The 23880-nt window shown below is 52.2% G+C and overlaps 9 protein-coding genes and 1 non-coding gene across 10 annotated transcripts; 5 read left to right on the forward strand and 5 right to left on the reverse strand.

Annotated features, from left to right (window-relative positions):
• Positions 1 to 24: 24 nt before the first annotated feature.
• LY79DRAFT_568323 (class II aldolase and Adducin N-terminal domain-containing protein) lies at positions 25 to 1227 on the reverse strand. Its single transcript, XM_060558955.1, has one exon. It carries the CDS (start codon positions 882 to 884, stop codon positions 63 to 65), a length of 822 nt encoding a protein of 273 aa, XP_060409132.1. The 5' UTR covers positions 885 to 1227; the 3' UTR covers positions 25 to 62.
• A 536-nt stretch (positions 1228 to 1763) lies between these two features.
• On the forward strand, positions 1764 to 4406 carry LY79DRAFT_568325 (AMP-binding enzyme). The gene is made up of 9 exons (XM_060558956.1): positions 1764 to 2020; positions 2075 to 2200; positions 2252 to 2762; positions 2809 to 2875; positions 2947 to 2988; positions 3045 to 3092; positions 3145 to 3758; positions 3818 to 4015; positions 4066 to 4406. Exons 1-9 carry the CDS (start codon positions 2011 to 2013, stop codon positions 4307 to 4309), a joined length of 1860 nt encoding a protein of 619 aa, XP_060409133.1. The 5' UTR covers positions 1764 to 2010; the 3' UTR covers positions 4310 to 4406.
• A 402-nt stretch (positions 4407 to 4808) lies between these two features.
• On the forward strand, positions 4809 to 6716 carry LY79DRAFT_616387 (family 71 glycosyltransferase). Its single transcript, XM_060562003.1, has one exon. The coding sequence runs from the start codon at positions 4885 to 4887 to the stop codon at positions 6451 to 6453; it is 1569 nt and encodes a 522-aa protein (XP_060409134.1). The 5' UTR covers positions 4809 to 4884; the 3' UTR covers positions 6454 to 6716.
• A 1737-nt stretch (positions 6717 to 8453) lies between these two features.
• On the forward strand, positions 8454 to 9784 carry LY79DRAFT_525580 (peroxidase; the record flags this gene model as incomplete). Its single annotated transcript, XM_060555750.1, has 2 exons — positions 8454 to 9073; positions 9139 to 9784. The coding sequence occupies 2 exons, from the start codon at positions 8454 to 8456 to the stop codon at positions 9782 to 9784; spliced, it is 1266 nt and encodes a 421-aa protein (XP_060409135.1).
• A 611-nt stretch (positions 9785 to 10395) lies between these two features.
• On the reverse strand, positions 10396 to 11035 carry LY79DRAFT_568336 (uncharacterized protein). Its single transcript, XM_060558957.1, has one exon. The coding sequence runs from the start codon at positions 10711 to 10713 to the stop codon at positions 10435 to 10437; it is 279 nt and encodes a 92-aa protein (XP_060409136.1). The 5' UTR covers positions 10714 to 11035; the 3' UTR covers positions 10396 to 10434.
• A 376-nt stretch (positions 11036 to 11411) lies between these two features.
• On the reverse strand, positions 11412 to 12734 carry LY79DRAFT_409733 (uncharacterized protein). The gene is made up of 3 exons (XM_060553077.1): positions 12334 to 12734; positions 11822 to 12271; positions 11412 to 11755 (listed from the first exon to the last, which is right to left on the reverse strand). The coding sequence occupies exons 1-3, from the start codon at positions 12578 to 12580 to the stop codon at positions 11547 to 11549; spliced, it is 906 nt and encodes a 301-aa protein (XP_060409137.1). The 5' UTR covers positions 12581 to 12734; the 3' UTR covers positions 11412 to 11546.
• A 702-nt stretch (positions 12735 to 13436) lies between these two features.
• On the reverse strand, positions 13437 to 13517 carry LY79DRAFT_t249. The gene has a single exon. It is a non-coding gene; the product is annotated as a tRNA-Thr (tRNA).
• Positions 13518 to 20138: 6621 nt separating this feature from the next.
• Positions 20139 to 20426, forward strand: LY79DRAFT_593871 (uncharacterized protein; the record flags this gene model as incomplete). Its single annotated transcript, XM_060561617.1, has 1 exon — positions 20139 to 20426. One exon carries the CDS (start codon positions 20139 to 20141, stop codon positions 20424 to 20426), a length of 288 nt encoding a protein of 95 aa, XP_060409138.1.
• An 834-nt stretch (positions 20427 to 21260) lies between these two features.
• Positions 21261 to 22027, forward strand: LY79DRAFT_409861 (uncharacterized protein). Its single transcript, XM_060553079.1, has one exon. It carries the CDS (start codon positions 21485 to 21487, stop codon positions 21947 to 21949), a length of 465 nt encoding a protein of 154 aa, XP_060409139.1. The 5' UTR covers positions 21261 to 21484; the 3' UTR covers positions 21950 to 22027.
• Positions 22028 to 23031: 1004 nt separating this feature from the next.
• Positions 23032 to 23704, reverse strand: LY79DRAFT_410052 (uncharacterized protein). The gene has a single exon (XM_060553080.1). The coding sequence runs from the start codon at positions 23614 to 23616 to the stop codon at positions 23071 to 23073; it is 546 nt and encodes a 181-aa protein (XP_060409140.1). The 5' UTR covers positions 23617 to 23704; the 3' UTR covers positions 23032 to 23070.
• Positions 23705 to 23880: the final 176 nt, after the last annotated feature.

Here is a 23880-nt window from a genome sequence, read left to right on the forward strand (position 1 = left end):
CCCACATTAGGAAGAGTATTTCTAGGCGATATTTCTCTCGTACTTAGACTTAGGAAAATCAACTACTTCTCTTCATAAATGTAAAGACGCCGCGGTTCATCACAGGCGTTGATGTACAGTGAGCTATCTTCAACCTCTCTTACCCACAAGTTCCAAGGTCGCAGCATTGACCATCTCGTAGTACGATCGGATCCACCGCACTCTTCTTTGCTTAAATGCTTTATACCACCTGTGGTTCCTGTCGCCCCTTGGAGCATCAAAGCTGTCGTTTGGATACTAGCATTCTTCTGTGTATAGACCGCCCGCATCACAGCCAGCTCAATGCTGTCTGCCACGACTGTGAACCCATGCCCGCGCATCAACGTCACGTTGTTGCCGCCGTCAAAATGTTTTGCTAGCGCGGCGCCCATGTTCTTCGTGCGCACTAATAGATCGGGGACGTCGCCTTCCTCCATGTGGTCGGCAGCGTCGAAGACTGGGAGGCCGTCGGGACCGAGGAACCCGCACATGTGGCTGACGGCTTTGAGGGGAACGCCCGAGATGGTGTAGGGGACCACAGCTTCAGAATGGCTGTGTATCACGGCGTTTATCTCGGGATGTCGCCTGTAAATCTCCGAGTGAATCCGTCTCTCTGCAAAGCCTTGGGGACAATTCGGATCCAAGGGCTCTGCGTCTTCGATATTGTACTCGATCAGATCTTCGGAATAGCTCACCTGGGCTGGCGCGATATTTCGAGACATGAAGAATGTGTCCGCACGAGACGGGTGGCGAAATGACAGATGGCCATATGCATCGACGACTTGATGGAAATGGAGAATGTGAGAACCGCTAACGCATTTCCGAAAATGGCCTTGCAACATCTCACTTTGCTGGGACGATGCCATTTTGGATCAGGAGTTGGATCAGAAGAACTGAGAATGGCCCTGAAACTACGAAAGAAGCGGACGAATGTCGAGGTAAAATTAGGGCGTGAGCGTGGGGGAATAAACGCAGGTTGGTCATGGACAAGTTAAGAGGCCCATGATGGAAATATAAGGCCTCATACTATAGATTAAATAGCTACGTGCATTCTATGCCAGCCTCAGGCCCTCAAAGGTAAACTAAAGGTTGTCATGAACCGGATAGTTGAGAAACAAAGGGGTGGCAAAGACCGGCAAGGCAATCTAAACTACGTCACACACTTGGGTGATTGTCAAATATTCCTCATTAATCACCTGACGCTTGGGCGCCATCACACATTTTCGTTACCATGCTGAAGTGACTTACCCTTCAGTACTATCGTCTAGTCTTGATACAATTCAACGATGAATGGAAATTCTTGAAACTAATTGACAGTTTTCTGTGCAGAACTTCAATCAAACTGAACACATCACCATCTCGCATCAGTCGAGGGTGTTGCGGGAAGCGTTGTCGGGATTCCCACTTCATCCAGTACTTGCGCAAAGGATTTCCCTTTCGCAGGCGAGGGGCAGAACATTGTCGATGACGGCATAGCGTACTGCGTAGACCGCTGCACTATGAACAATGTACGGATAGCACCGTTTAAGCGCCGGGGGATCCAATCAGCATGAACATATCTTCCACTCGGCTCTGCACACAAACGATCTGCCGGCCCGTACTACTTTGGAACAAAGGCTACGGGGAGAGCAGGGAGCTCGGTCCATTCAGAACGGCCTACGTCGGCAAAAAAAGAAACCCCCAAAACGCACCGAACCACGCAAAAGAGTCTCTCCAACGGTACTTGTATTGATTCGGTCGTTTAACTTTCAGACCTCGGCACGATGAATGAGAGTTAACCCAGGTCCCCGCATCCCCCGAGGTCCAGCTCTGCTCCAGTAGAGACCAATGGAGACATGTTTTCGCCCGCTTTTTGTGTGTTGTTTCAAATACTCCTCCTAACCTCCACGTTTACACGGCGTTATTCACGACTAGAAAGCCCTTGTCCCGTCAATTCAAAGCTGCGCAGGACGTCAGAGTATAAAATTTGATCCCAAAGACTTGGAAATTGCCATGGAACTAGGTATGGTTTTGGCAGTCGATAGTATAAACGGATGACAAGCTTACGCTGTGCAAGTTGCGGCTGCCACGCTCGCAGGAGGCGTTGCCTCCAGCATGTACCTCGACGCCAAATACCACTTGTCGAAGGACGCCAAATCGCTGCTAATGCGCCGAAGAATCGTCAAGTCAATTGAGAACTCGGGTACTGGTTCCGAATCCAAATCGTCACAATACCGTGCTGACCAAGCCTCAGTCAAGACAGGTCGAGTGTCGCCATACTACATATTCGAGGACTCAGTAGAAAGACACCCCTACGACGAAGCTATTTGGACTCGAGACGGCAGTATATCGTGGAAGACAACCTACGACCGATCGAACCAATATGCCCAGCTGTTTCTATCTCATGGAGTGAAACCTGGTGACTTTGTTGCTCTGTTCATGCAAAACTCACCAGATTTCGTTTTTGCCTGGATGGGACTGATTGCCGTTGGCGCGGCGCCGTCTATGATCAACTACAACCTCACTGGGAAAGCTCTCCTTGGAGTTATCGAGATCAGTACGGCCAAGTTGATGCTCGTCGACGGGGGCTCTGACATTGTTGAAAAATATGCGAGCGTACAGACAGAATTAGATCTCAAAGGCATCAAAGTTATCAACATTGGGGAAGAGAGATCGCGGATCTACCAAAGAGATCCCGTTCGTCCCAGAGACGAACTGAGGAAGAGCGTCACGCCCGCCAGTGCAATGTGCATGTTTTACACCAGGTAATTGCATCTTCAACTACTTACTTTGATCTTCTAACAGTCATAGTGGCACTACTGGTATTCCGAAAGCCGTTGTTTTCCCTACCTCCGGGGCTGGGGCGCTGGCATCACAGGCAAGTCATTTCGACCACTTTATATATTATTTCGCTCTAATTAGTAATCCGCGCAGACTAACATTGGCCAGAATTCATTTTTTGGTGGTCGGGAGAGATGCTACATATGTATGGTTCGTGCAATCTCATGGCGAATTACTAAAACTTCGACTGATTTCCTGTACCATAGCCGTATTATCACGGAACTGGTGGCCTTACCATGATATCACAGATTTTTGTAATCTTCCTGTGTTCCACTCAGCAAAACCCAGAAGCTAATGTGTTGCTAGGCTGGATCTACCGTTTGCATGGCACCAAAGTTCAGCGTTTCAAATTTCTGGGATGACGTCCGCGCTTCTCATGCAACATGGTTCGTGTATGTCGGCGAGACACTTCGGTACTTACTGGCTGCTCCACCGTCTCCTCGAGACAAAGATCACAGCATTCACACTGTATTCGGCAATGGCTGTCGACCAGACGTATGGGGACGTTTCCAGGAACGATTCGGCATCGACACCATGTGGGAGTTTTACAACAGCACTGAAGGCCCGTTGGGTTTCCGTAATCCAGCTCGGGGTGAATTCTTCGCTAATGCTATCGGACACCATGGTCTGTTGTTGCGAATCAAATACAGGAACAAGATAGTGCCTGTCGAGGTCGATGCGGAAACCGGCCACATTAAGCGTGACCCAAAGACGGGGCTTGCCCTCCGTGCTCCGTACGAGGTTGGTGGAGAAATCCTGACCGAGCACCCCGGCGAACGCCCGTTTCCGGGTTACTTCAACAACGAGGATGCCACCAGCAAGAAGTTAGTGAGAGACATCCTCAGGAAAGGGGACTGTTTCTATCGAACTGGGGATTCGCTCAGGCGTGATGGCGATGGCAGGTGGTTCTTTCTAGACCGGTAAGTCTTGAGAAACGGCCAGACAACGCTCCTATGCTTTGGCTTACGTCACTTGATAGCCTTGGAGACACCTACCGCTGGAAAGGCGAGAACGTTTCGACCGCAGAAGTCTCCGAAGTCCTCGGCAGCTATCCTGGAGTGAACGAAGCGGTCGTCTATGGTGTTCGACTTCCAGGGCACGACGGCAAGGCAGGCGCAGCTGCACTTGACATTGCACCGGCTCACAAATCGTCATTCAGCTATACTGATTTTCTCAGGTACGAGCTTTACTCTAAGTGATGTGACAAAAGTACTGACACACCTATAGTTATGCACGAGCCAGGCTTCCGGGATACGCTGTTCCTATCTTCATTCGACTACTCAACCAGGGAACAGCAACACATAACAACAAACAGAACAAGGTCCCATTGAAGAATGAAGGCGTTGAGCCAAGCAAGGTCCAAGGAGGTGATAAAGTTCTCTGGATCGAGAAGCATGGTAAGGGCAATACATACGTCCCCTTTACGCAGGACGATTGGAACAATCTTGGCATAGGACGAGCAAAGCTATAACGAAGACAGTACACTTTTTGCGCTCGAGTTACAAGGAACAACAAGAGAAGCCGTACGTTTTTTGCCAATTCTAACATGTACAACATGGCCTCGGTCGTGCTACTGAGAGCAAGGATGCGACGCGCTATAATAGGCTTATCCATCTTTTGTGCTTGTGTTGCATCGCGTGACAAGCCACGGCCCTCTACCTGTATCCCCGGGATGGTGCAACCAGTAGGGAGGGGTCATTTGTTCGGTTGATTCCCAAGCCAACCCAATGGGGATCCCATAATTTCAAGCTCCCCAAAAACATAATGCGCAACGGCGCCCTTGGAGATGTAGTGATACGACAAACCCCGCACGACGCGCGGGGAATGGCACCCCTGTTGCGTTCACATGGAGACCAGCAGAACATGAGAGGCTGGGACCGAGGCCGGCTAAATGAACACGAGTTGAATCATGGCGGGTTTTGTAATTATACCGGTGGTTTCTACTCTTTTCAGGGGGGTCGACTATAGAAAGAGGACCAGTATCTGCGGCTATCATCTTTGTATACGTAGTGCTTCATCTAGCATCTATAGATTTTTACAAGAACCATGCCCGGCATCAAGCGGACCCGAATAATCCTCGGATTGGTCATCACGTGTGCCCTGATATTACTGTTCAGGAGCAATGAAGCAACCTTCCAATCTTCCCAATCAACCAACTACATAACGTGGGAGCAACCTTTGGAAGATTCTTCACTCAACATTGAGGTCTCTCCCGACCATTTGGCTGCTCCAATACTAGACAACAACCTAGAATACCAGCCGCCGTTGTTACAACAGACAAAACTCATTCCAGATGCACATAGACTGACAACGGCCGACGATTTCATCCCCCATTTTGCTGCCGTCACAGCCCTGAAAGGTCTTTCTCAGCGAGAGGCCCGCTCAACATGTACTTGGCTGGCCGACACCTACGTTTACTTCCAGTTCTCTGATACGCTGGAATGGGTTCTCGAGGAACGGCCGGCGCTGGAGATTGAGCTTCGTCGGCGAGAGTGGCACGAATTCATCCAGGGCCAGATGATTCCGTATGCGAATGTCAAAGACCGGTTCTGGGGCCGCGGACTGGTCATCGTTGCAGGTAACGCGGACACAGTGATGCGCGTTAAGGTGATCTTGCGCCAGCTGAAGAGACTTGGTTCGACAATTGCAGTGGAGATTCACTATTGGGACACCGAGATGGACATTGGGACCATGGCCGACCTCAACGCGTTGTACGAACCGATATATTACAATGACCTCTCAAAAGACCACAACATTGTGCGCATCAAGAAAGATGGGATATTCGGAATCAATTATCAGCTCAAAACAGCAGCTCTGCTCAACTCCAGATGGGCGGAGCCCTTTTTACTGGACTCTGACAACATTCCTATTCTCGACCCTGCGACTCTCTATGATTCACTTCAGTATACCGAATACCATGCCGTATTTTGGCCTGATATTGCACGTACGCGTCCGCAGAACCCGGCTTGGGCGATCTTCAACACTCCTTGTCGAATGGCCGAGTACGAGCAGGAGAGTGGTCAACTAGTGGTTGACAAGAAGCGTTTCTGGTATCATCTCCAACTAGCCTCGTGGCTGAACAACGAGCAGGGGAAATACTACAACGAGATCCTTTTGGGGGACAAGGACATGTTCCGCTTTGCATGGCACGCTTTGCGGACAACGTTCGGGAAGCCCACCAAATGGCTTACGAGCGTTGGAACGGAAAACGAGGGGTTCTATTGCGGGCATTCCTTCGCTCAGTACCACCCGGACGATGACCGTGTGGCATTCCTTCACGGCGGACTAGTCAAGACAGTATCTCTCGAGGTCATGCGATGGAATCGCGACGTAATGGGAGGATATCTTCGACATTACAAAAGGGCAGCGAGCGAAGAAAACCCAGAGGTCACGGTCAATGTGGCTATCAAGTGGGACAATGCTGCATATTTGCCCCAACACTCTGAAAAGTTTGAAGCGGCGCAGTGTACCGAAATGGTCGACATCGAAGCGAGGGACATTAATGAGATTCTGCCTGGATTCGAGAAGACGTTTCGTGAGCTTGGAGGATACTGGCAGCTTGACCAGAAAGACGCCATAAAGCTGGATCAATTCGGATCTTTACATGCGCGCTGAAGCATGCGGAGCATCAAGGGTTTCCTGCCCGCACGTGAAACCATCATGGAAGATCAGCCGCAGCGCAACCGTAATCGTACGAGCTTGGCGAGCCGATGGCCCTTTTTCGTTAGCGTCAAGCACAGTAGAGAAAGAAGATCAAAGACACAAAACAAAGAACGAAGAAGGCCTAGCGCTGTTGACAGTTGCCACCTGAGTGTGGGTTGCATTTTTGCGTCCGGCCCTGGGATAGTAACATTACCGGTACGCACGCAAGAGGGGGGGGGGGGGGGGCGCCATTTCCACTAGTTCGCGCAGGCCGGCTATCAAGCGAGGCCAAGACACGTTCTATTCATCTCTAGTCCGGCCAATTGAGAGCCGTCCGGGTGTCAGCACCCATGCTTGAAACCGAGCTGCTCAAGGCCACGCGGATACTAAGCTTACATTGTAGGCTTGTCAAGAAGGTTTGGCATGCCACTACAAAGAAAACCCCATGCGAGTACAACGTCCTTATAGGATATGAAACGTTTGGCAGTAAACGCGGCTGGTGTATTCTTTGAAGAGCAGATACACTGGTGCACACCTAGAAAGGGTCCGCGTTTCTTGAGATGTTGATTGACTTGCGGGAGACTGGCTCTCTCTTTCCCTCTCTCTCTCTACCCCTTACAAAAAGAAAAGACAAAATCAGGAAAACACGTAACATTATCTGAAATCCACCATAGTCTCTTTTAATTGTTACTGGAAAATAGTGATAGAGTTATTGGCGACCTGCCCATGCGGCGCATCATCCAAGCGTTGAGGGTGCAAATCGGACGATAGGAACGTCCTGCACTCGCCTAGGTACTCAACGGGAAACATGAAATAACAATAAAGGTATGCTTAAGCAATGCTAACGACGCATGTTTTCCTTAACGATTAGTGTAGTATCCTTCCCAGCTATTGTTTCAGGAAACCATTCACCGCCAAGTCTTACCGTTGAGAGCTAGAAAGCATATGACTAGCGTCCAGCACTCTATAACCCTATTTGGAAAGAAACCGAGCCCGCTACGCTCGATCAGTCCACCTTCTTTTATAGAATGGTTACTCGCTTCAATAGTACTTACTTACCCCTGACCCAAATAGTCCCCGCTCGCTTGGCAGGGGCCCGATAGCTGGATTAGGCAAGGTTGTCTTAGTGGTTGCGTTCGGTAAAAGCTTAGATACAGGTCGGTAAACAGGTTGGCACACTGATTGTGCACCTCGTTAAGCAATCTGCTCATGCATGTCGTCTCGGATGGGATGATGGATGCATACACTCGAACATATCAGAACAGGACCAAGCTGTAGTTTCCTTATATGAAGCCTAGAGCGCATCTCTAGGATGCCCATGATGACCACGTGAAGAAAGGTGGAAGAGTCTTTTAGTCGGGAAGGAAATCATAAAAGGTTATGGCTTAATGTCATACTTGCCGCAGAAACAGACCCCCTTTGTTTCCTCGCTACCGACGCCCCGCCCCGCGCCCCCCCGGCTGACTGCTGGAGTAACCATCGTCAAGCCAAGGCCTGGACGCCCAATCATGACCAAGACGTTTGTCGTGCAACTTCTCCGGGGTTTGTGGAGGCGGAGCATATGCGCACCAGTGCTCGCACTAGGTCAGGTACTGCAGGGCTCAGGCGACCTTATACGAGTAAGTGACAGCAAAACGGTTAGGAAAAAGCAACTCTTTGCTGCAATGTCGGCGTCAGAACGCCCCGGAACTAATCTTTTTGACGGCGGCCTACACATTTCAACAGTGAAGCGCCGAAATGGCTTGCTACGCCAAGAATAGATGCGTAAAGGAACGAGCACGGCCGTCCGGTCCAGAGAATTTAGATCAGGATATAATGAGTCCATGATGCCCAGCACATCCAACGTTTGAATCATCAGGATACGCCTCATCACTCCCTCGTCTATAATACTCCTGTCGACCTGACTTTTCTTGGCTTTTTGAACACCCCTACCCAACACTCTCTCATTGTGTCTAATACTCACCACAATCAACATGCGCGTGTCCATCCTTGCCGCCGCTCTCGCGGCTACTCCCATCCTCGCCTACCCTGGCATGAAGAGCACCCTGTCAGAGATCCGTTCCCGTGCGGACCAGGACGGGAATGGCACTGACGATGGTGACTCCAACGAGCTTATCGGTGACCTCGTCACCCTCGACGACTCAAATCTCACCCCTGTTGGCAAGAGCGTCAAGCAACTCCTTACTGGCTCCGATACGCCTGAGAGCGACGAGATCTACTCAACCTCTGCACGCGGCGGGAACCTCGCCGCCAAGGGCTCCCCAGCTTGCGCCGCTGATACGTGCTGCATCTGGAAATACATCGCCAACGACCTCCAGGGCGTCTTTAGGGGGGCTTCTGGCCGTTGCACAGACCTTGCCCGCGCCGCTGTTCGTCTGGGATTTCACGATGCTGGCGGTTGGTCCAAGAACACTGGTCCCCTTGGTGGCGCTGACGGCTCTATTATTCTCGCCCCTGAAGAAATGACTCGTGTAGAGAACAGGGGTCTTGAGGAGATTGTTGCGCAGACCAAGGTTTGGTACAATCAGTACATGCAGTACGGCATTGGTATGGCCGACCTCATTCAGTTCTCCGCCACCGTGGCCACCGTTGTGTAAGTCTTCCAATGGTCTGCATGTAACATACATGCATCATGTATCGTCTGCTGACAACTAGAAGATGCCCTCTTGGACCTCGTATTCGCACCTACATCGGCCGTAAAGACTCTTCTGCACCCTGCCCTAACGACCTCCTTCCTCCCGTCACCGGGTCTGCCGATTTCTTAATCCAGCTTTTCGAGAACAAGACCATCAAGGCTCACGGTCTGACGGCTCTCATCGGCGCTCACACCACCAGCCAGCAGCGTTTCGTGGACCCCAGCCGCGCCGGCGACCCTCAGGACAGCACCCCCGGTGTCTGGGACGTCAAGTTCTATAAAGAGACGCTCGGCTCTGCGCCCGCCCGTGTCTTCAAGTTCGCCAGCGACGTGGTGCTTTCCCAGGACCCTCGCATCAGCGCCGAGTTCCAGGCCTTTGCAGGCCAGGGCGGACAGTCCCACTGGAACGGGGACTACGCCCGCGAATATATCCGTCTCTCTCTCCTCGGCGTGAACAATATCAACGACCTGACGGAGTGCACCAAGGCACTGCCCGCTCGCACTGCCAGCACTTTCACTGCTCCTGACCAGGCTGCCGTTGACAAGTGGCTTGCCACCACCGACCGTGTTGCTACGATTGCCGACGCGCTCCGAAACGGTAGCAACGTTTCCAGTCTCATCAACACCGTTGTGGGGTGGCTGAAGGGAATCTTCAATTTCAGATGGTAGAGGAGAATGATGAGTTTTCTTACATTTTTGGCATTTTTATTATGTCACGGCGAGGGCATTATAGAGGCGTTCGGGATTCATTTTGTAACTCAAATCTGCCCTAATCGGGCAGCCGTCGATATGTCATATAATGTCTACATTAATTTTAGACTTTGCAAAGGTTCTACTTTCTATTAACCCATGTCCTCAAGCCAATAGCCTCATCCGCCCGAAACGCTGGGATGGCGTTGCATGACGGAAAAGTTAAATTTTCAGCATTTTGGTTAGACCACGTGCGTACCTGATTGGTTCAAATTCCAACATCACTCTTGATCCTCAACTTCCACGACCGCCCCAGTTATGGCTAGAGATGCTTGTTTTCTGCTTCGAAAGAGGAAGGAATGTCCAATAAAGGTCAGCTTGCATAGGTCTCATCGAGACAGGCCCCTCACTTACGGTGGGCGACCATGTTGAGACAGTAACACAAGGTTCGGCAGGCAGCCATGTTGGATGCTAACATGCAGTGATAATTAGCTTGGGTGAAAGGGCCGACTCCGTTTCATGTCCGTATAGGATTCGATATAAGCATCACAAAACTGCTACAGCTGGGTGGCGCGGTCCTCATGTGCTCATGCATTTCCATCAAGGTCTCCCTTTCTAATTTCATGTTGTTAAACGGGCTTTCTTTCGACACACCGCAAGATGTCATGCACGGCTGCCTCCAAATAGACGTGTCTAAAGAAAAACAAGCCTCTACCGACAAGTTCGTCCCACAGAGTGAGTAGATACCCGCAAGCGGGCAGCAACACTACGCCAACACTACGATAGAGCTCATGTTCAGTTTCTGTGACTTTAAGTTTCTCAACATATACATCACCTGTATCTTTGTCTACATAAAAAATAACGGGGAAGTATTCTTGGTGGTATACTATCCTGCAAGCAGTGGTCATCCTCTTCCTTCCGGCAATTGTGCCAGTCGGAACACTGATGCTCACGACCGGAGTAATCCAGGAAAACGTTGAGGGTTCGGGTTTTGTCGGTCATTATCATACCCTCGATCGAGCATCAGCCTACTGTGGCACGAATGGCCAACGAGATGGGATGGAACAGCGAAGGAAACTTTTCCTAGATACTTGACGAGAACGACGACTTCCTTTCGCGGGCGCCTTACACCTTCGTCGACAATCTAGTCAGCCAAAGCACCCTCGTCGACGTCTTCTCTGGCTCCCTTATACCCATTCTAACGCATAATCTCACATTCATTATCAAGACTATTTGTCACAGGTTTATTCTATCATTGGAATGCCAACTGTGAATGCGTACCTGGGGTAGCGTACGTCGCCTCACCCAACGAGCCAATACAGCATATACCTTCACCCACCCGAATTCCAGCAACCAGACCATTGAGGTTGCAACCCAGGAGAGGAATTCGCAGAGTCACCGCTTTCGTAACAGCGTCGGCAAGACGACTATCAACAGTATCCCTGTTGGCCGAACCACATATCTTCTTTGAGGCGGCCCATCATCGCTCCTAAAAGCCAGTACTCCTGTCAATGATACTAGTCTTACCAAGGCCGCTGGGGTTCATTGGGAAGCGGAGTGAACCTAGGTGTGGATAGATTGTCCTTGTATAACAAGGAGAGGCTTCTACACTTGAAGTTGAGCAATTTTAGGCTCTAGGCGGGTATCTCACAATACCCATGTCTTCCTCGCAAGCCATTCTCCTTTACCAAAGCCTGGCAGCAAAGAGAAATACCTCTGAAGCAGACGTCAGGGCAGAACCTCAGTTGCGAACTTCCCCTAGAGGAATGTTCATTCCGTGCCTGCCCTTGTATTGCGAAGCTTCAGTAGGTTTCCACCCGCCACGTTCCAAAAGGTGCTCGTCTTCCAGCCGGAAGACCTCGACCTTTAGCGGTCTACAGCATTTGATCATCTCCTCCTCGCTGTCCTCTCCAAAACCCCAGAGCGATAAGTCGCCGCCGGGGCAAGTACCTATAGCATTCAGTCAGCCCGAATCAGGTGAATGCGCATAAGTTACAACGCGGCAACCGAACTCACTTAATGCCATCAGCAAGTCCTGCTCCGCCAGGAACTCGATGTGGTCTCCGGGCTGTGCTGGGCAAGGGTTCATGAAATAGCGTCCCTTCTCGTCCAGCCCCGTGACCTGGAAAATATTGATCACATCATGGACGTCGCCCTCGTTCAATCCATACGGCAATACTGCCCGGGTCAAGTTGGAATGGCATTGGAAATCATAGCTGCCGCCAGTGAGGACCGTGTTGATGTACGGGTCGCAGCGTGTGCCCAGGAGATCGTGCACGCGTCCTCCATGCTCGTCCTCGCCGTACCATTCTAGTGTGTCCTTGATGATGGTCGCCAGAGGCCGCATGTAGGGCAGGCTCGACCACAGCCGATCACCGGTCGAGACGTGACTCGCGTGAAGCTGCTTCGTTCGGCTCGCCCAGAAGCGCTCGCGGGGATTGTGTGCGTTCCAGATGTTCAGGTCGCCTAGCAAAAAGTAAGTGTCCGATATCAGCAGGCCGGTTGAGGATTCATCATGGTGTACCCACCTACTTGGGGTCCTTCTGGAGTGCTGATCCTCACGATTGAGCCTGCCGGTGCTTTCCATGCTTTCCCGGACCGAATCGGCAGCGTAAACTCTTCGAGCAGGACACGCGGGGCTCGTTGGGCACAGTTGTACAACGCTCTATCAACCGTGAGCACGGAGCCGGCAGTCGGAAGGTAAGCCGGGACCGGCTTCGGGATCGGTCTCCGATCCCTCAGGCGTTGGGCGAGGTCGAGGCCGGCGGTGGACATTGTTGAATCGATTTGATGGCGGTCACACGTAGGACAATAATGGAAGAACGGGACCCGTTGCACGAGTAGCGTCACTTGGCTGAGAAAGAAGTTTGTAAGCCGACGTGCACATCGATAGAACTGACGAATCTCGTGAACCCCGCCAAGAGCCTTACTTACGTAAAGACATGCCAGAGGAACACTATGCAATTATCTCCGAGAACAAGGTGGCGCCGATGCCGCTGCTCCGTCATCTCCACACTCGTAGTACCGTATACACTCGCTAGGTTCACAAACCGCACGGACCACCCACTAAGCCTATCTTGCAAGGCGGTCAACCAGCTGAGCCACCCACCCACCCACCTAACCCTAACCCTTGCCACCTAACTTGCTGCTAACGTTGACTAACCCCTGTATTTGCCACTTCTAGATCCCTGTTTCTGCCAGCCCGCTAGCCTCTATCCAGCAGCCCGTGATCAGTGCGGTTTGTGAATCTAGCGAGTGGATACGGTATCTGTCGGTAATTGAACCCAATGGGCGAGTGTTCCGACCCCAAGCTTTTTTGCATTGGTATGCTTGTATAGCTGAACAATATTTCTTTCTTTTTTTAGCAAAGAGCAATTTAATCTATTCAAAACTTCAATTAGTTCCGAATTTTCTTCTGATACGAACAAACAACGTTAGATAGTCTAGGCCGTGGAAGAACAACCATAACGTTAAGGTTTAGTTAAATACGGTGAGAAACCACGGCGTAGATGGCCTGCGGTCATGGTCAGCATGTTGGAAAGTCTGGTAAGTTGCCCATCTTGGATAGCGAGTAAAAATAAAAAAATATGCTCCCATCAATCAGTAAGGGTGAGTGAGCATAGGATCAAATTGCCTCGTGGCGGAATCGAACCGCCGATCTTCTCATGTCACTAAATACTAGTGAGACGCTATACCACTTAGCCAACAAGGCTTGCAAAATGGTGAGTCAGAACTACCTAACAATCCAGATCACAGCAATGGTGGGTGGGTCGGAAGTCCTATTTTAGCAAAACTGGGCACAAAGATGGACTTGATGAACATATTGGATCTTAAGACGCATTGCAGTACTACATGGTCTTATGTGCTAAATACAGTTCATTGGGTTTTTTGACATGTATCTGAAACAGACAAAGGGTTGCTGCTTTCCGGAGGAGAATGTTGTGTAATGAGAACAAAGAAGATCGCTTTGTTGTTGTCAACACCATTCCGAGCCACTAGTTGAAGAGATGTCTTCATAAAACTATGCTTCTAAGCACCGGTATTTTGTTTCTAAGAATAGAGGGTTCCTGGGTATGTTTGTGGTAACACGTTCATCGATCTCTAAATCGGGAAACCAAGTTGATTGTCTAATACTAGCAACAAATTGAAGCCATTAATGTTCCCAATCCTTTCATCTACGTGTACTAATGCTTTGCAAACCCTGATGCCACCTTCTCCTTACCATCACTCTCCCATGGAGACCTTGTCGTCGCCGTGCTATGATGCTGAGTGTATGTTAGAAGTTTTCAGATCAATGCATTAGAAAGAGAGCACCAATGACAGGGACGGGACTAGGAATGCCATCAAGGCCCCGTGTCCTATAACACATCCCAGTGGAACATTAAGCTAGTTTCATGGCTCCAACGATGCCTGGGCCAGAACGGCTGGTAAGAACAAGCCTCACACTCTACAAGCAGAACCATGACTGAGAGCGTCGGCCGAATTTTCGCTGCCTGAGAATGAACTTTGTCGATCTGCTCTGTCTGGGAAAGCATATTTGGAAATAGAGGTGAGAGTCCGCCCGATCCCCGTTAGACTAACACAGACAACGCAGTACTGTACCAGGCGCATTGTGATGCGCTATGAATAGATGTTGTCTTGCGATCGGCTCCGGCGGCCATGGGGCATCTTCTAGCCTTGTTCTTCTGTACCTTATGCCCACCCATGTGGAACTCCAGCGGTCGTCATCCAAGATGCCATGTCACTCTTGTACAAAACGCACCACATTGACAATGATACTCTCATTACCATCCCAGCCTCATACTGTGCAACTGTAAGCTTTTGCGTATTTTTGGCTATCCTGCAGCAGAATAAATTAGTCATAATATTGCCAGTTGCCAAGGAACGAATCACTCGTGCTGCTGTGGCTCTTGAGAGAGCCGCTGCCTCACACCCCAGTGCGAGGCTCTCAGCTGGGATGTGTTCACCTGATATTACAAGTCGGCTGGGGATAGGCAGCTTGGCAGACCCATCTACAGTTCATGTTACCCACAGAAAAGGTTGTTGACCAAGCACGTACTAGAAGCATTGTACAGGTACGAGTGTCTCGGTAGTCGTCCGTAGGTACATGGAATTTAGGTCCAGACTTGTCCCTATCGAACGGGGATATATATCCTTGGCTTCGAGATCCGAGTCAACGTCGTGCCCCAGTCCGGAACATTTACCCATGAAAAGCTAATCGCCGCGCGAGAGCCTTTCTTCGCTGATGTCCGTGTTAGAGACATATCATGAGTTTCGGGGATTCCTTCGGCGAGATATTTGATGATGGCCTGTTTCAAGCCGACTGGTTAATTATATTGCCGAGAGACCCTGCCCACCCCGAACCTTCACGAAGAAAACACAAACAGCACTCTTTTGTATGACCGTCTACTCTAACAGAATTCTCATTATACTATCGCGCCCAGGATCAACCACTTTCTCACAGCGTTACCCTGGTAGACTGCCGAAAAGGGGTCGGTCCAGACTCGCTGGGCGAAGTCGTCCTAGGTTCTGACGCTCAGCCCATATAAGCAAGGGCTACCCTGTCCTCCGACACACGCCTGCACGGCATATCCTACCAAGGCGCAGCGACGGCGTTTTAGTCGCATTTAGGCAGAGAGAGGTGGGCCGTCTTAAGAACAAGCGGTACAAGCGGTAGAACGGATAAGATCCACCTGCAGACACGTATCGTAGGGCCGCTGACTGTTCGGCTTGCGCGGTTCGCGATTTTTTTTTTTTTTCTTTCTTTTTTCTTTCCCCCCTCTCAACACTTTCACCCCCTTTCCTTAGGACAAAACACAACGATGCGCATTACGGAACCCGAAAACATGGTGTCCAGTAACGGTTGACCTCCGAAGCTCCTTAAGTTGTTGGTCCGTCGGTCATCTCTCACAAGGCAGAGAGGAGCGTCCGGATGGTCCAGGGATGTGGGGGCGTATCAGCAAACGACGAATTGCCTGATCAGGGAATCCGCATGCCTATCGGAAGGGTCCGGAGTCTAGGCTACTAGTAGAGTCCGAAACGGGCACACCGTTTTTCATCATTGGCTGTAAGTTTCGTCGGGCACACGTGGGGTTGGGACTGTCGCATCCGGCACTGATGGGACTTTTGCTGAGCCTGCGCAAGACAGGTGGGGTGATTGGAGTTTCTGCTCAAGACGGATAGACCCTGACAGGTCGTCAAATAGGACCGATCATATGGCAAAGCCTCCCGACGCATAGACGGTGCTATAGGTAGCATTGTCCTTCCTGTTGGCACTCTACGCGGTAGTTCTCCCGCCATGAGCGGTACGTGTTGTATGATTCCGGTCCCTACACCTGAACACGAGGGCGGGCCTAGAGGGCCCGGAAAGCGAGGGCGGGCATCAAATGAATCCACGGTGATGGATTTGGATAAGGGCTCCGGTAGTTAGACGCGTCACGCTATTACGTCCATTATCGGTAGCGAGTGGAACTCAATGAGGTCCCCGTTCGCCTGATCAATTTGGGAGACCAAGCCCTATATCGTAAGGATGGCATCGGTCTTTTGCCCTTTTATCGAAAAAAAAATGTTCTGGAGGCTAACCTAGGCTCAACCGGGCCTGCACTGCTAAAGATGATGGCGGAGCTGGGTCCGGGATGGCAAGGCTAGAGAGAAAAGAGAGGAGGAGGAGGACACTCCATCGAGAGGGGCCAATGACTAGCACCCTGGCCGGCGCCGTACTACCTAGTACCTAGCATACGCACAAGAATGGCAAGCACTCAATGTGAAACCGAAATCGCCTATTCCAGGATACCGTGGCTCTCAGGACAGCTCAGCATCTGGCCAATGCCCCCCTCCCCTTCCGATCAACGACCAGGTCAGGCTCGTGAGCCACGATGGCGACATCGCGACAAAGGGGTCCGGGGCGGCGTCTAGCTCGCTTAAAATGCTGCATTGATCGAGAGCCCACGTTCATTCAGCCGCTGCCGCACCTATGCGCGGGCGGGTCGTGGGCGGAGTGCTCCGACGAGACAAACGCTTGCGCGAGTCGGGTCAACGGCCATGCCCCGCTGGCATGCTGGCCATGGCTCGGATCTTTTTCCAACTCCTGCTGCTATGGTACAGTATAATGAGTTTCCCATAATAGAGCTGCGAGAGACCTGGAGGCGGACTACCCGATAATCGTTGCTTGCTATGTAGCCTCCTCATGCCGTCCTGAACCCACTTTATCATCTCGACGAGCGAGCGAGCGGAGTGTGACAGGGCCAGGCACACACGTTGTTCTAAGGCCCAGCAGAGTTTTGTTTCTATTCGCGTAACGATTTCCCACCTCGGGCCAGCGATGCCTACACACGCTCCTGGCCGTAAGATGGACTGCCGCCTTACAAGAACAGAACAATGGGGAAAATCGCTCACTGGGGAAATGACACAGGAGGGGGCGGATGGAGATGGTCGGAGCGAGGGATCTCGGGTAGACAGAATACATGATGGAGCTAGCTGCCCCATGATCTGATGATAACGAAACGAGGTGGTACCGACAAAGCCACTTTATGATAACAGCATGGCTGTCATTTTTCTTGGGCTCTGTCAGGTGTCAGCACCAGATAGAAGGTCATCTGTCAAAAACGGGCTGACAATTCCTTGCACGGGATCCGTGAAGCCTCGCGCGGTAGAGCTCTGAGGGAGTATTGGAGTGCAGCTTCGCATCCAGGCGTCGGCGGAAATGAAGACAGACGGACACGAGACGAGGATATCCTCCATTCCATACGTACAGTAATAGAAATCCACTCGTCCTATACGACCCGTCCTATACGAGAGAATGTGAAGACACGCATGTTGAATGGTACATGCACGTAGTTGCCGGGATCAGTCCGTAGTCAGTCATCAGTCAGTATGTAGTAGGCAGAGCGAAGGGCAATGATCGCCCAAGAAGGTCGCATTAGCGCCGAGACATTCCGATCTGTTGCAGAGTCGAAAACGCCATCCCGCAGAGATTGAATCTCTTTCTTTCCCCTCACAATCTCGATTGCAAGTGAACTGGTGTTTATTTTTTATTTTTTTGAAAAAAAAAAAAAAATTGAACGAGGGAGCCAGTGACGGATTGTGTAAAAAGCTACCTACTCTCATCATCGTCCTGAGGTAGTATCCAATAAAGCATCCGCAACGAAGCCACATAACCTCACCACGACTCTCACAGTCGTAGTGACTAGGGGGGGGGCTAAGAAAGGAACGAAAAGGAGTTGCCGATGGGGGTGTGGGTTTTTCTTCTCCCCAAGGACGGGATCGTAGGCTAGAGGACCAAGCCGAATTCACGGGAGATGTCAAACACCACGGCACTCGGATGCGTTGGTTTGGGTTAGGTTACCATCCAGCCGGGCTAAAAGTAGCAAGCGTTCCCTTGTTGCGTAAACGTCAAACAATGTACACAACAAGCTATCAAAAAGAGTATGCTGATTGCTTCTGGCGATGGTGGGCTGTATCCGAACGATAATAGAGCACGTATGTAGGTCGTGTTTCTGAAACGCAATCAATCTGTTCTAGAATCCTATTAATAGCGATGGCATCCCTGAGCGTCCCGGGAAGCCCTGCTGGATGGGAAATGGACGGGCAAAGCAAAAGCGCATCCCAGCCCCCCCCCCAGCAACGAGAGTGGGCATCATGGCCCAGCAAAGGTGGAGCCAAGGGACTGAAGCTAAAGTCAAAGCCAACACCAGAGATGAAGAGAGAGCCAAACAAATCTTGCTCTCTCTCCAGAGATGGACGGAGGAGCCACCTCGAGAGGGTCCTGGGTCTGCCCCTGGACGTCGCAGAGCCCTCATCCCTCCAGACAGCGGACGCAACGGATTTCAGCGAACAGGGCACCTGGGCGCCGTCAATTAAGGTGGTCTTGGTTAGTAATTATGCGAGTCCTGGGCGCGGGTGCAGGTTGTTCTGGAACTTCTGCGAGGATGGAATCAAAGTAGGTAAAGTGCCCGCATTGCCGGCCCCATCCTCGGGGCTAGGCGGAAGAGGAACATAGAAAGACATAGATGGACACGCAGTGAGAGCAAATTACCTAGGGTTTTGTGACGTAGAGTCTTTCTGGTAGCGTAAAAGAAGAGGGCACTGGAACGCCTTTGTTCCTCGACCACCTCAAACTCCACATAGAACATCAGAGACCGAGACCCCGGCAAGCCAAAAAGGAAAAGGAAGAAGGGAAAAAAAAGAAAGAAAAAAAGGGTCCACACAACCGCGGGCAAGTTGGGTGCCGGTGCCGGTGCTGGTGCTGGTGCTGGTGCCGCTGCCGCTGCCAATGCCAGACCAGACCAGACCAGACTCCCAGAGAAGAAAAAGAATGCGACGAAGAAAGGTGCCACAAGGATGGACATGAACGCCGTATCCACAATCAAGGGGACCGTGAAATCTCCACAGTCCTCGGTCCAGCCAAACGCCCCTCTCCCCTACCCAAACCTCTCTCTCCCAGAGCCATGGGGAGCCATGGGGAGCCGTGGAACAAGCCAGAAAGGGGATGGCCATGGAGTAATACGTACATCACTGTGAAACCTTGTAGGGCAAGGTACATGCGCCTTACGAGTACGGTACACTACCGGTATACACCGCAGCAGCTTTGCAAGGGGAGGGGGGTGGTCGGTGGGCGATGGCGATGGGAGTGTATGCTGTGTAACTGTAGGACCAGACCTTGCCATGTATGTGTTATTTGTTCCTTCTATTGGCTTTTTTTTTTGGTCAGTCCAGTCCCGTCCAGTCCCGTCCCCTTGCCCCGGCCTGCCTTGCCTTGCCTTGCCTTGCCTTGCCTTGCCTTGCCCTTCCCGTCGATGCCGTGGAATGAGATAAAGACCCTTTGGGATCCCCTCCATGCTTTCTGCTCTCTCCTCAGTGTCTGACAGACTCTCTCGTGCATCTGACTTGTCTGGAACATCTTGTTGCATCCTCAAACCTCTCCTCCCTCGACCCCCGTCGCCCCTTTCAGACGGTTTCCTCCGCCATTTCTCAGTTGCAAGCAAAGCTGCAAACAAAGAACCCTCCCGGACGTCGTCATTTCATCTAACCGCCTGCTAGCCAGAGTAACCGGGGACAGGAAGAGAGGGCGTCAAAAAAAAAAAAAAAAGGATTACAAATATCACCAGAAGCACAAATCCAACCACCACCATCACCGCCACCCTCTACAGCCAGCCATTGATACTCTGCGCCTTTGTCGAACAACCTAGGCCAGATACACCCCCGACTGGCTTCTTTGGTTTGACGATTTCTAGACATCGTCGACCGCCGGAAAGAAGGAAAGAAAAAACCCCCCCCCCACCAAAAACAAGAACCAGAAACGTCCTTCACCACGGCTTCTCCAGCGATCGCCACCATGGGTTCCCCGAGTGGAACCCTCCGCCCCCGAGCGTCGTCAAACTTTATGGGCCTCCGCGCCACCGGGTTCCCGCCGTCGATGACGCCGCAGGAGAAGCACCTCTTCTGCGACCGCGTCAACTCGGCGACGACGCGCATCTCGAGCACCATGGCCGCCAGCGAAACCCCCGAGGGCTACATCTTCGTCGTCTACTTCCACAAGACCGCCGCCGCCGACGCCCTCGCCTTGCTGCGGGCCGCGGACATCCGAGTCAGAGGCCACGAAATCCAGTTTTCCTGGCACTGAACTCTCCGTCTCTCTCTTTAGTCCCTCTTTCTCTCTCTCTTTCTCTCTCTCTTTCTCTCTCTCTCTCCCCCTCTCTCTCTCTTTCGCTCTCTCTCGCTCTCTCTCACACTCTCTCCCTCTCTCTCACTCTCTCTCTCTCTCTTTCTCTCTCTGCGCCCGTCCGTCCGTCCGTCCGTCATCTGCCGAAAGCCTGCTTACGATTCATCGCTGCTCGGGCCTGGGCTGGACTGGACTGGACTGGACTTGGCCAGACTTTCTTCTTGCTGGCATTGTGGCCTGTTTATCGACTCGTCACCTGCTCTCTCCCACGTCCGATATGCACGCCTTGCGTCCGGCGGCCGGTCAGAGTCGCCGTCGCATCGGTTTGGACTGCCTTGAGGGTTGATCCTTTCTCTTTTCTCTCCCGTCTCGTCATCCCTTACTTCTGCACAGCCAGCCAGACAGCAGGGAAAGGATGCCGAGTTTTCATCGAATGGCCTCTTGCACCCCCTCCCCCTCACTCCTCCAAACCATTCTCCAATTCCCGTCTGACCGCACCGGGATAAGTCCTTCAGCGATCTATCCTCCACCACACACCCCCTTACCAATCCTCGGCGATCTGCAGGTCTAGGCCGTCCCAGACCACACGGCCCCCCCTGGAATCCCGTCCTAATTTCCAAGAGCAATCGTCGATTCTGCACCCACTGGACACACTTGCTACGACACCCCGGCGCACCTTATCTCCGTTCCGTCGAAGCAGCATATCACAACGCTAAAATCGCCGGAGCACGGAGTTACCGCTGCATCTATATATGCAACCCACGCGCATCAAGCAGGGGACTTCGGTTCTGCAGTAGAACATACTGCTGAGTTCAGCTCGCGTCGCACCGTCCATCGTCCGCCCATCCTTTGCGCGATGGGCCAGCCGGAAATACAAAGGCGGGGGGGGTTTTGGGAGGGATATGCAAAGCGAGGAGGGGACGAGAGGATCAAGACGAAGACGAGGTGGAGTGGGAAAACAAGGGCCTGTGATTTGTGGCTATTGAAGTCATCGCCACTCCGGCCGGCCGTAGTCGCCGATGTATAGGGAATTCCAACGCCCCTGTTCATCAGGGCGGCGTCTCCGGCACTTCGGGACCCTGACCAAGGAGTGCATTTTGGTCGGCGATCGGAGCCGATGGGGTTCCGCGGGCAAATCGAGAACAAAAATTAAGGGCACACCCACTACCTTAGATGAGACGCGCCCACGCAACCGTCACCGGGCTTCCGCGTCTCGACGGCCCCCTTACCGGGAGTGGCCAGGGGAATATTTCCATGGGAGGAGGAATACGGTTGGAATTTGCAACTACAGCAAATCTGACAAACTATCAACAATGGCATTCCCAAGGTCAACCGGATCCCCGAATCCCAAATCTCCATTCCAGTTGCAAATCTTTCAACCTCCCTCTGCAAGGAAATCCCACAAGCAGGGAGCCGCCCTGGGCCGCAAGCTATCGAGCGCAACACAAAAGACAACGCCTGCGCCAGCCCGTATCAGAAAATGACAGGTCACCCTTGTACACGAACATCGGCTGACAGACGGCCCCGGTCGTGTTTGACGTTGATTACCGGCTCGTGGGGAAGCATGGAGTTGAGAAAGGGGGGGAGGGACGCATCTGCACCACCCGTTGCCGTTGCGTTGCGTCTCTAGCTTGGGGGGATCAATCCGAGGTCAAGCCAAGGCTGTGGGGGGCCATGAAGTGAAAATGAAAAGAAGATAGAGAAGAAGAAGAACCAAAAGTGGCCGGAGGCGGGCATCGCGTGACAATGCCCTCGTTCAGTTCCTCAAGTCCATAGCCTGACCAAACCAAAAGAAGTTGAACTTTACCAACCAAACACACCCAGCCAAAGTCCCGTAGCTTCCAGAACGCCGTCTCGTGATCGTTCTTGGAGCCGTTGCATCCTCTTCTCTCTCTCTTTCCTCCCTCTTCTCCCGCCTTCGAACCATTCCGTTTTCGTACCGGGCAGTTAACCATATGTAACAAGAGACAGATGGCCCTCCCCCCCTCAGTACCGGTACTCCCATTTTGGCTTTGAGTGGATTCCCCCCCTCCCCTCCTCCCCCCAATGCAGGTCAGCCTTTGCCTGGTCATCTCGCACGGAACCGCTTCCGGAACTAGTGGCTGCGTCCGCTATTGGTTGTGCGGGAGAGGTGTGATAGCTCACGGCTAAGCAGGCGGGAAAGAGACGCTAACCATCGACGGTCAAGGTGGCCAGTCAGTCATTGATTGGCTGTTTCGTCACCTTCAACTTGCGCCGTTTTTAGTCGGGAAAATCAGATCATGAGTTGGACGAAGCAACAATCTCATGTAAGAAAGACGGTCGTCCGGACCACGAGTCCCTCCAGCCCCGCGAAGCCGCTGCGTCCCATCACATGCGTCGAACAGCGAATTCCCGAGCATCTCCTCGGGTCAAACTTCCTCTGTCGTCGATCAGAAGGGTGGGGGGGGGACGACTCGATCCCAGAGGCCAAATTACGTGCTGCACACCCGCACATTAGCTGCTCAGGCAGAGAAGCACGCGCCCTGCCATCCCGTTGCCGTCGATAGTTCTTAACGGGCCGATTGCTTGTCCCCGTCAAGGGGAATGGCTGTTCAAAAAGAAAAATGAAACAGGGGAGACTCTACTACCCGTTACACGCTCGGGGCTTTCCCTTGTGCAGATTCGCCCCCCTCGAGAACTTTAAAGCATCCGAGAGGGATTCAGAGTATTCCAGACCGCCCGGCCACTTGGACGGGGAGCTTGACACGGGCTTGGCCCGGCGTGTCCAGCTCGCCTTCTCTCGAATGTCTCCTGTCCTGTGCCCACCTCGACGGCCCTGGGTTCTCCCATGGAGGCTCCCTGACGGTCGAAGCAAGTCGCCCTTCTTCCGGGACCCCGCGGTTCTACTCCGTCCCCGTCCCCCATGAGCCACGGCTGAAGATCGGCACCCCCGACGTCGGTGCATGCCACCCCTCCACTGTCCCGGCCCCGAAAGCAAAAAAAAACTTACTTCAGGTCGATTCCATCGCGGCTTGGATGAACCAAGGAGCGCGTGGTATGGGTGCCGACTTGCCTTCGCGCCTGCGTCGTCGTTCTTTTGATGCCTGAATCTCGCGAAACCCATGCCCTCTCCTCTGCCGTTACCAACGACGGCAACTTCGCGATCCGGTCGAGGAAACGTGATGTGCATGTGAGTATATATGCCCGCCTTAAAAAATAAAATAAAAATAAAAATAAAAAATAAAAAAATAAAAAAGCAGTGTGATGCGGCCGGCTTACACCCCCACAGTCCCAAAGCGGCGACGCTGCGGAACGACACACGGGCTTCTACGTCTCCCTCTCAAACCGGCATGGCGTGTTTTCGCCGCCCTCATCGTTTGACCCAAGAACGCCTCGCGAGACTCGATATTCAGCCCTAAGACCGGCCGGCCGACCAATCACCCGTCTCCGACAG

The sequence above is a fragment of the Colletotrichum navitas genome, assembly GCF_030913465.1.
Source record: "Colletotrichum navitas strain CBS 125086 chromosome Unknown LY79scaffold_90, whole genome shotgun sequence".
Taxonomy (NCBI): Eukaryota; Fungi; Ascomycota; class Sordariomycetes; order Glomerellales; family Glomerellaceae; genus Colletotrichum; species Colletotrichum navitas.

What these genes read in the sequence shown, in the direction of transcription:
- LY79DRAFT_568323 (XM_060558955.1), bottom strand. Translation starts at nt 884, where the DNA reads ATGGCATCGTCCCAGCAAAGTGAGATGTTGCAAGGCCATTTTCGGAAA.
- LY79DRAFT_568336 (XM_060558957.1), bottom strand. Translation starts at nt 10,713, where the DNA reads ATGACCACTGCTTGCAGGATAGTATACCACCAAGAATACTTCCCCGTT.
- LY79DRAFT_568325 (XM_060558956.1), top strand. An exon ending in ATGTGCATGTTTTACACCAG is followed by an intron (nt 2,763 to 2,808) that starts GTAATTGCATCT and finishes TAACAGTCATAG; the next exon opens with TGGCACTACTGGTATTCCGA. An exon ending in AGGTGGTTCTTTCTAGACCG is followed by an intron (nt 3,759 to 3,817) that starts GTAAGTCTTGAG and finishes GTCACTTGATAG; the next exon opens with CCTTGGAGACACCTACCGCT.
- LY79DRAFT_409861 (XM_060553079.1), top strand. Translation starts at nt 21,485, where the DNA reads ATGTATAGGGAATTCCAACGCCCCTGTTCATCAGGGCGGCGTCTCCGG.
- LY79DRAFT_409733 (XM_060553077.1), bottom strand. Translation starts at nt 12,580, where the DNA reads ATGTCCACCGCCGGCCTCGACCTCGCCCAACGCCTGAGGGATCGGAGA. An exon ending in TCCAGAAGGACCCCAAGTAG is followed by an intron (nt 12,272 to 12,333) that starts GTGGGTACACCA and finishes ACTTTTTGCTAG; the next exon opens with GCGACCTGAACATCTGGAAC. An exon ending in GGACTTGCTGATGGCATTAA is followed by an intron (nt 11,756 to 11,821) that starts GTGAGTTCGGTT and finishes TGAATGCTATAG; the next exon opens with GTACTTGCCCCGGCGGCGAC.
- LY79DRAFT_616387 (XM_060562003.1), top strand. Translation starts at nt 4,885, where the DNA reads ATGCCCGGCATCAAGCGGACCCGAATAATCCTCGGATTGGTCATCACG.
- LY79DRAFT_410052 (XM_060553080.1), bottom strand. Translation starts at nt 23,616, where the DNA reads ATGCACATCACGTTTCCTCGACCGGATCGCGAAGTTGCCGTCGTTGGT.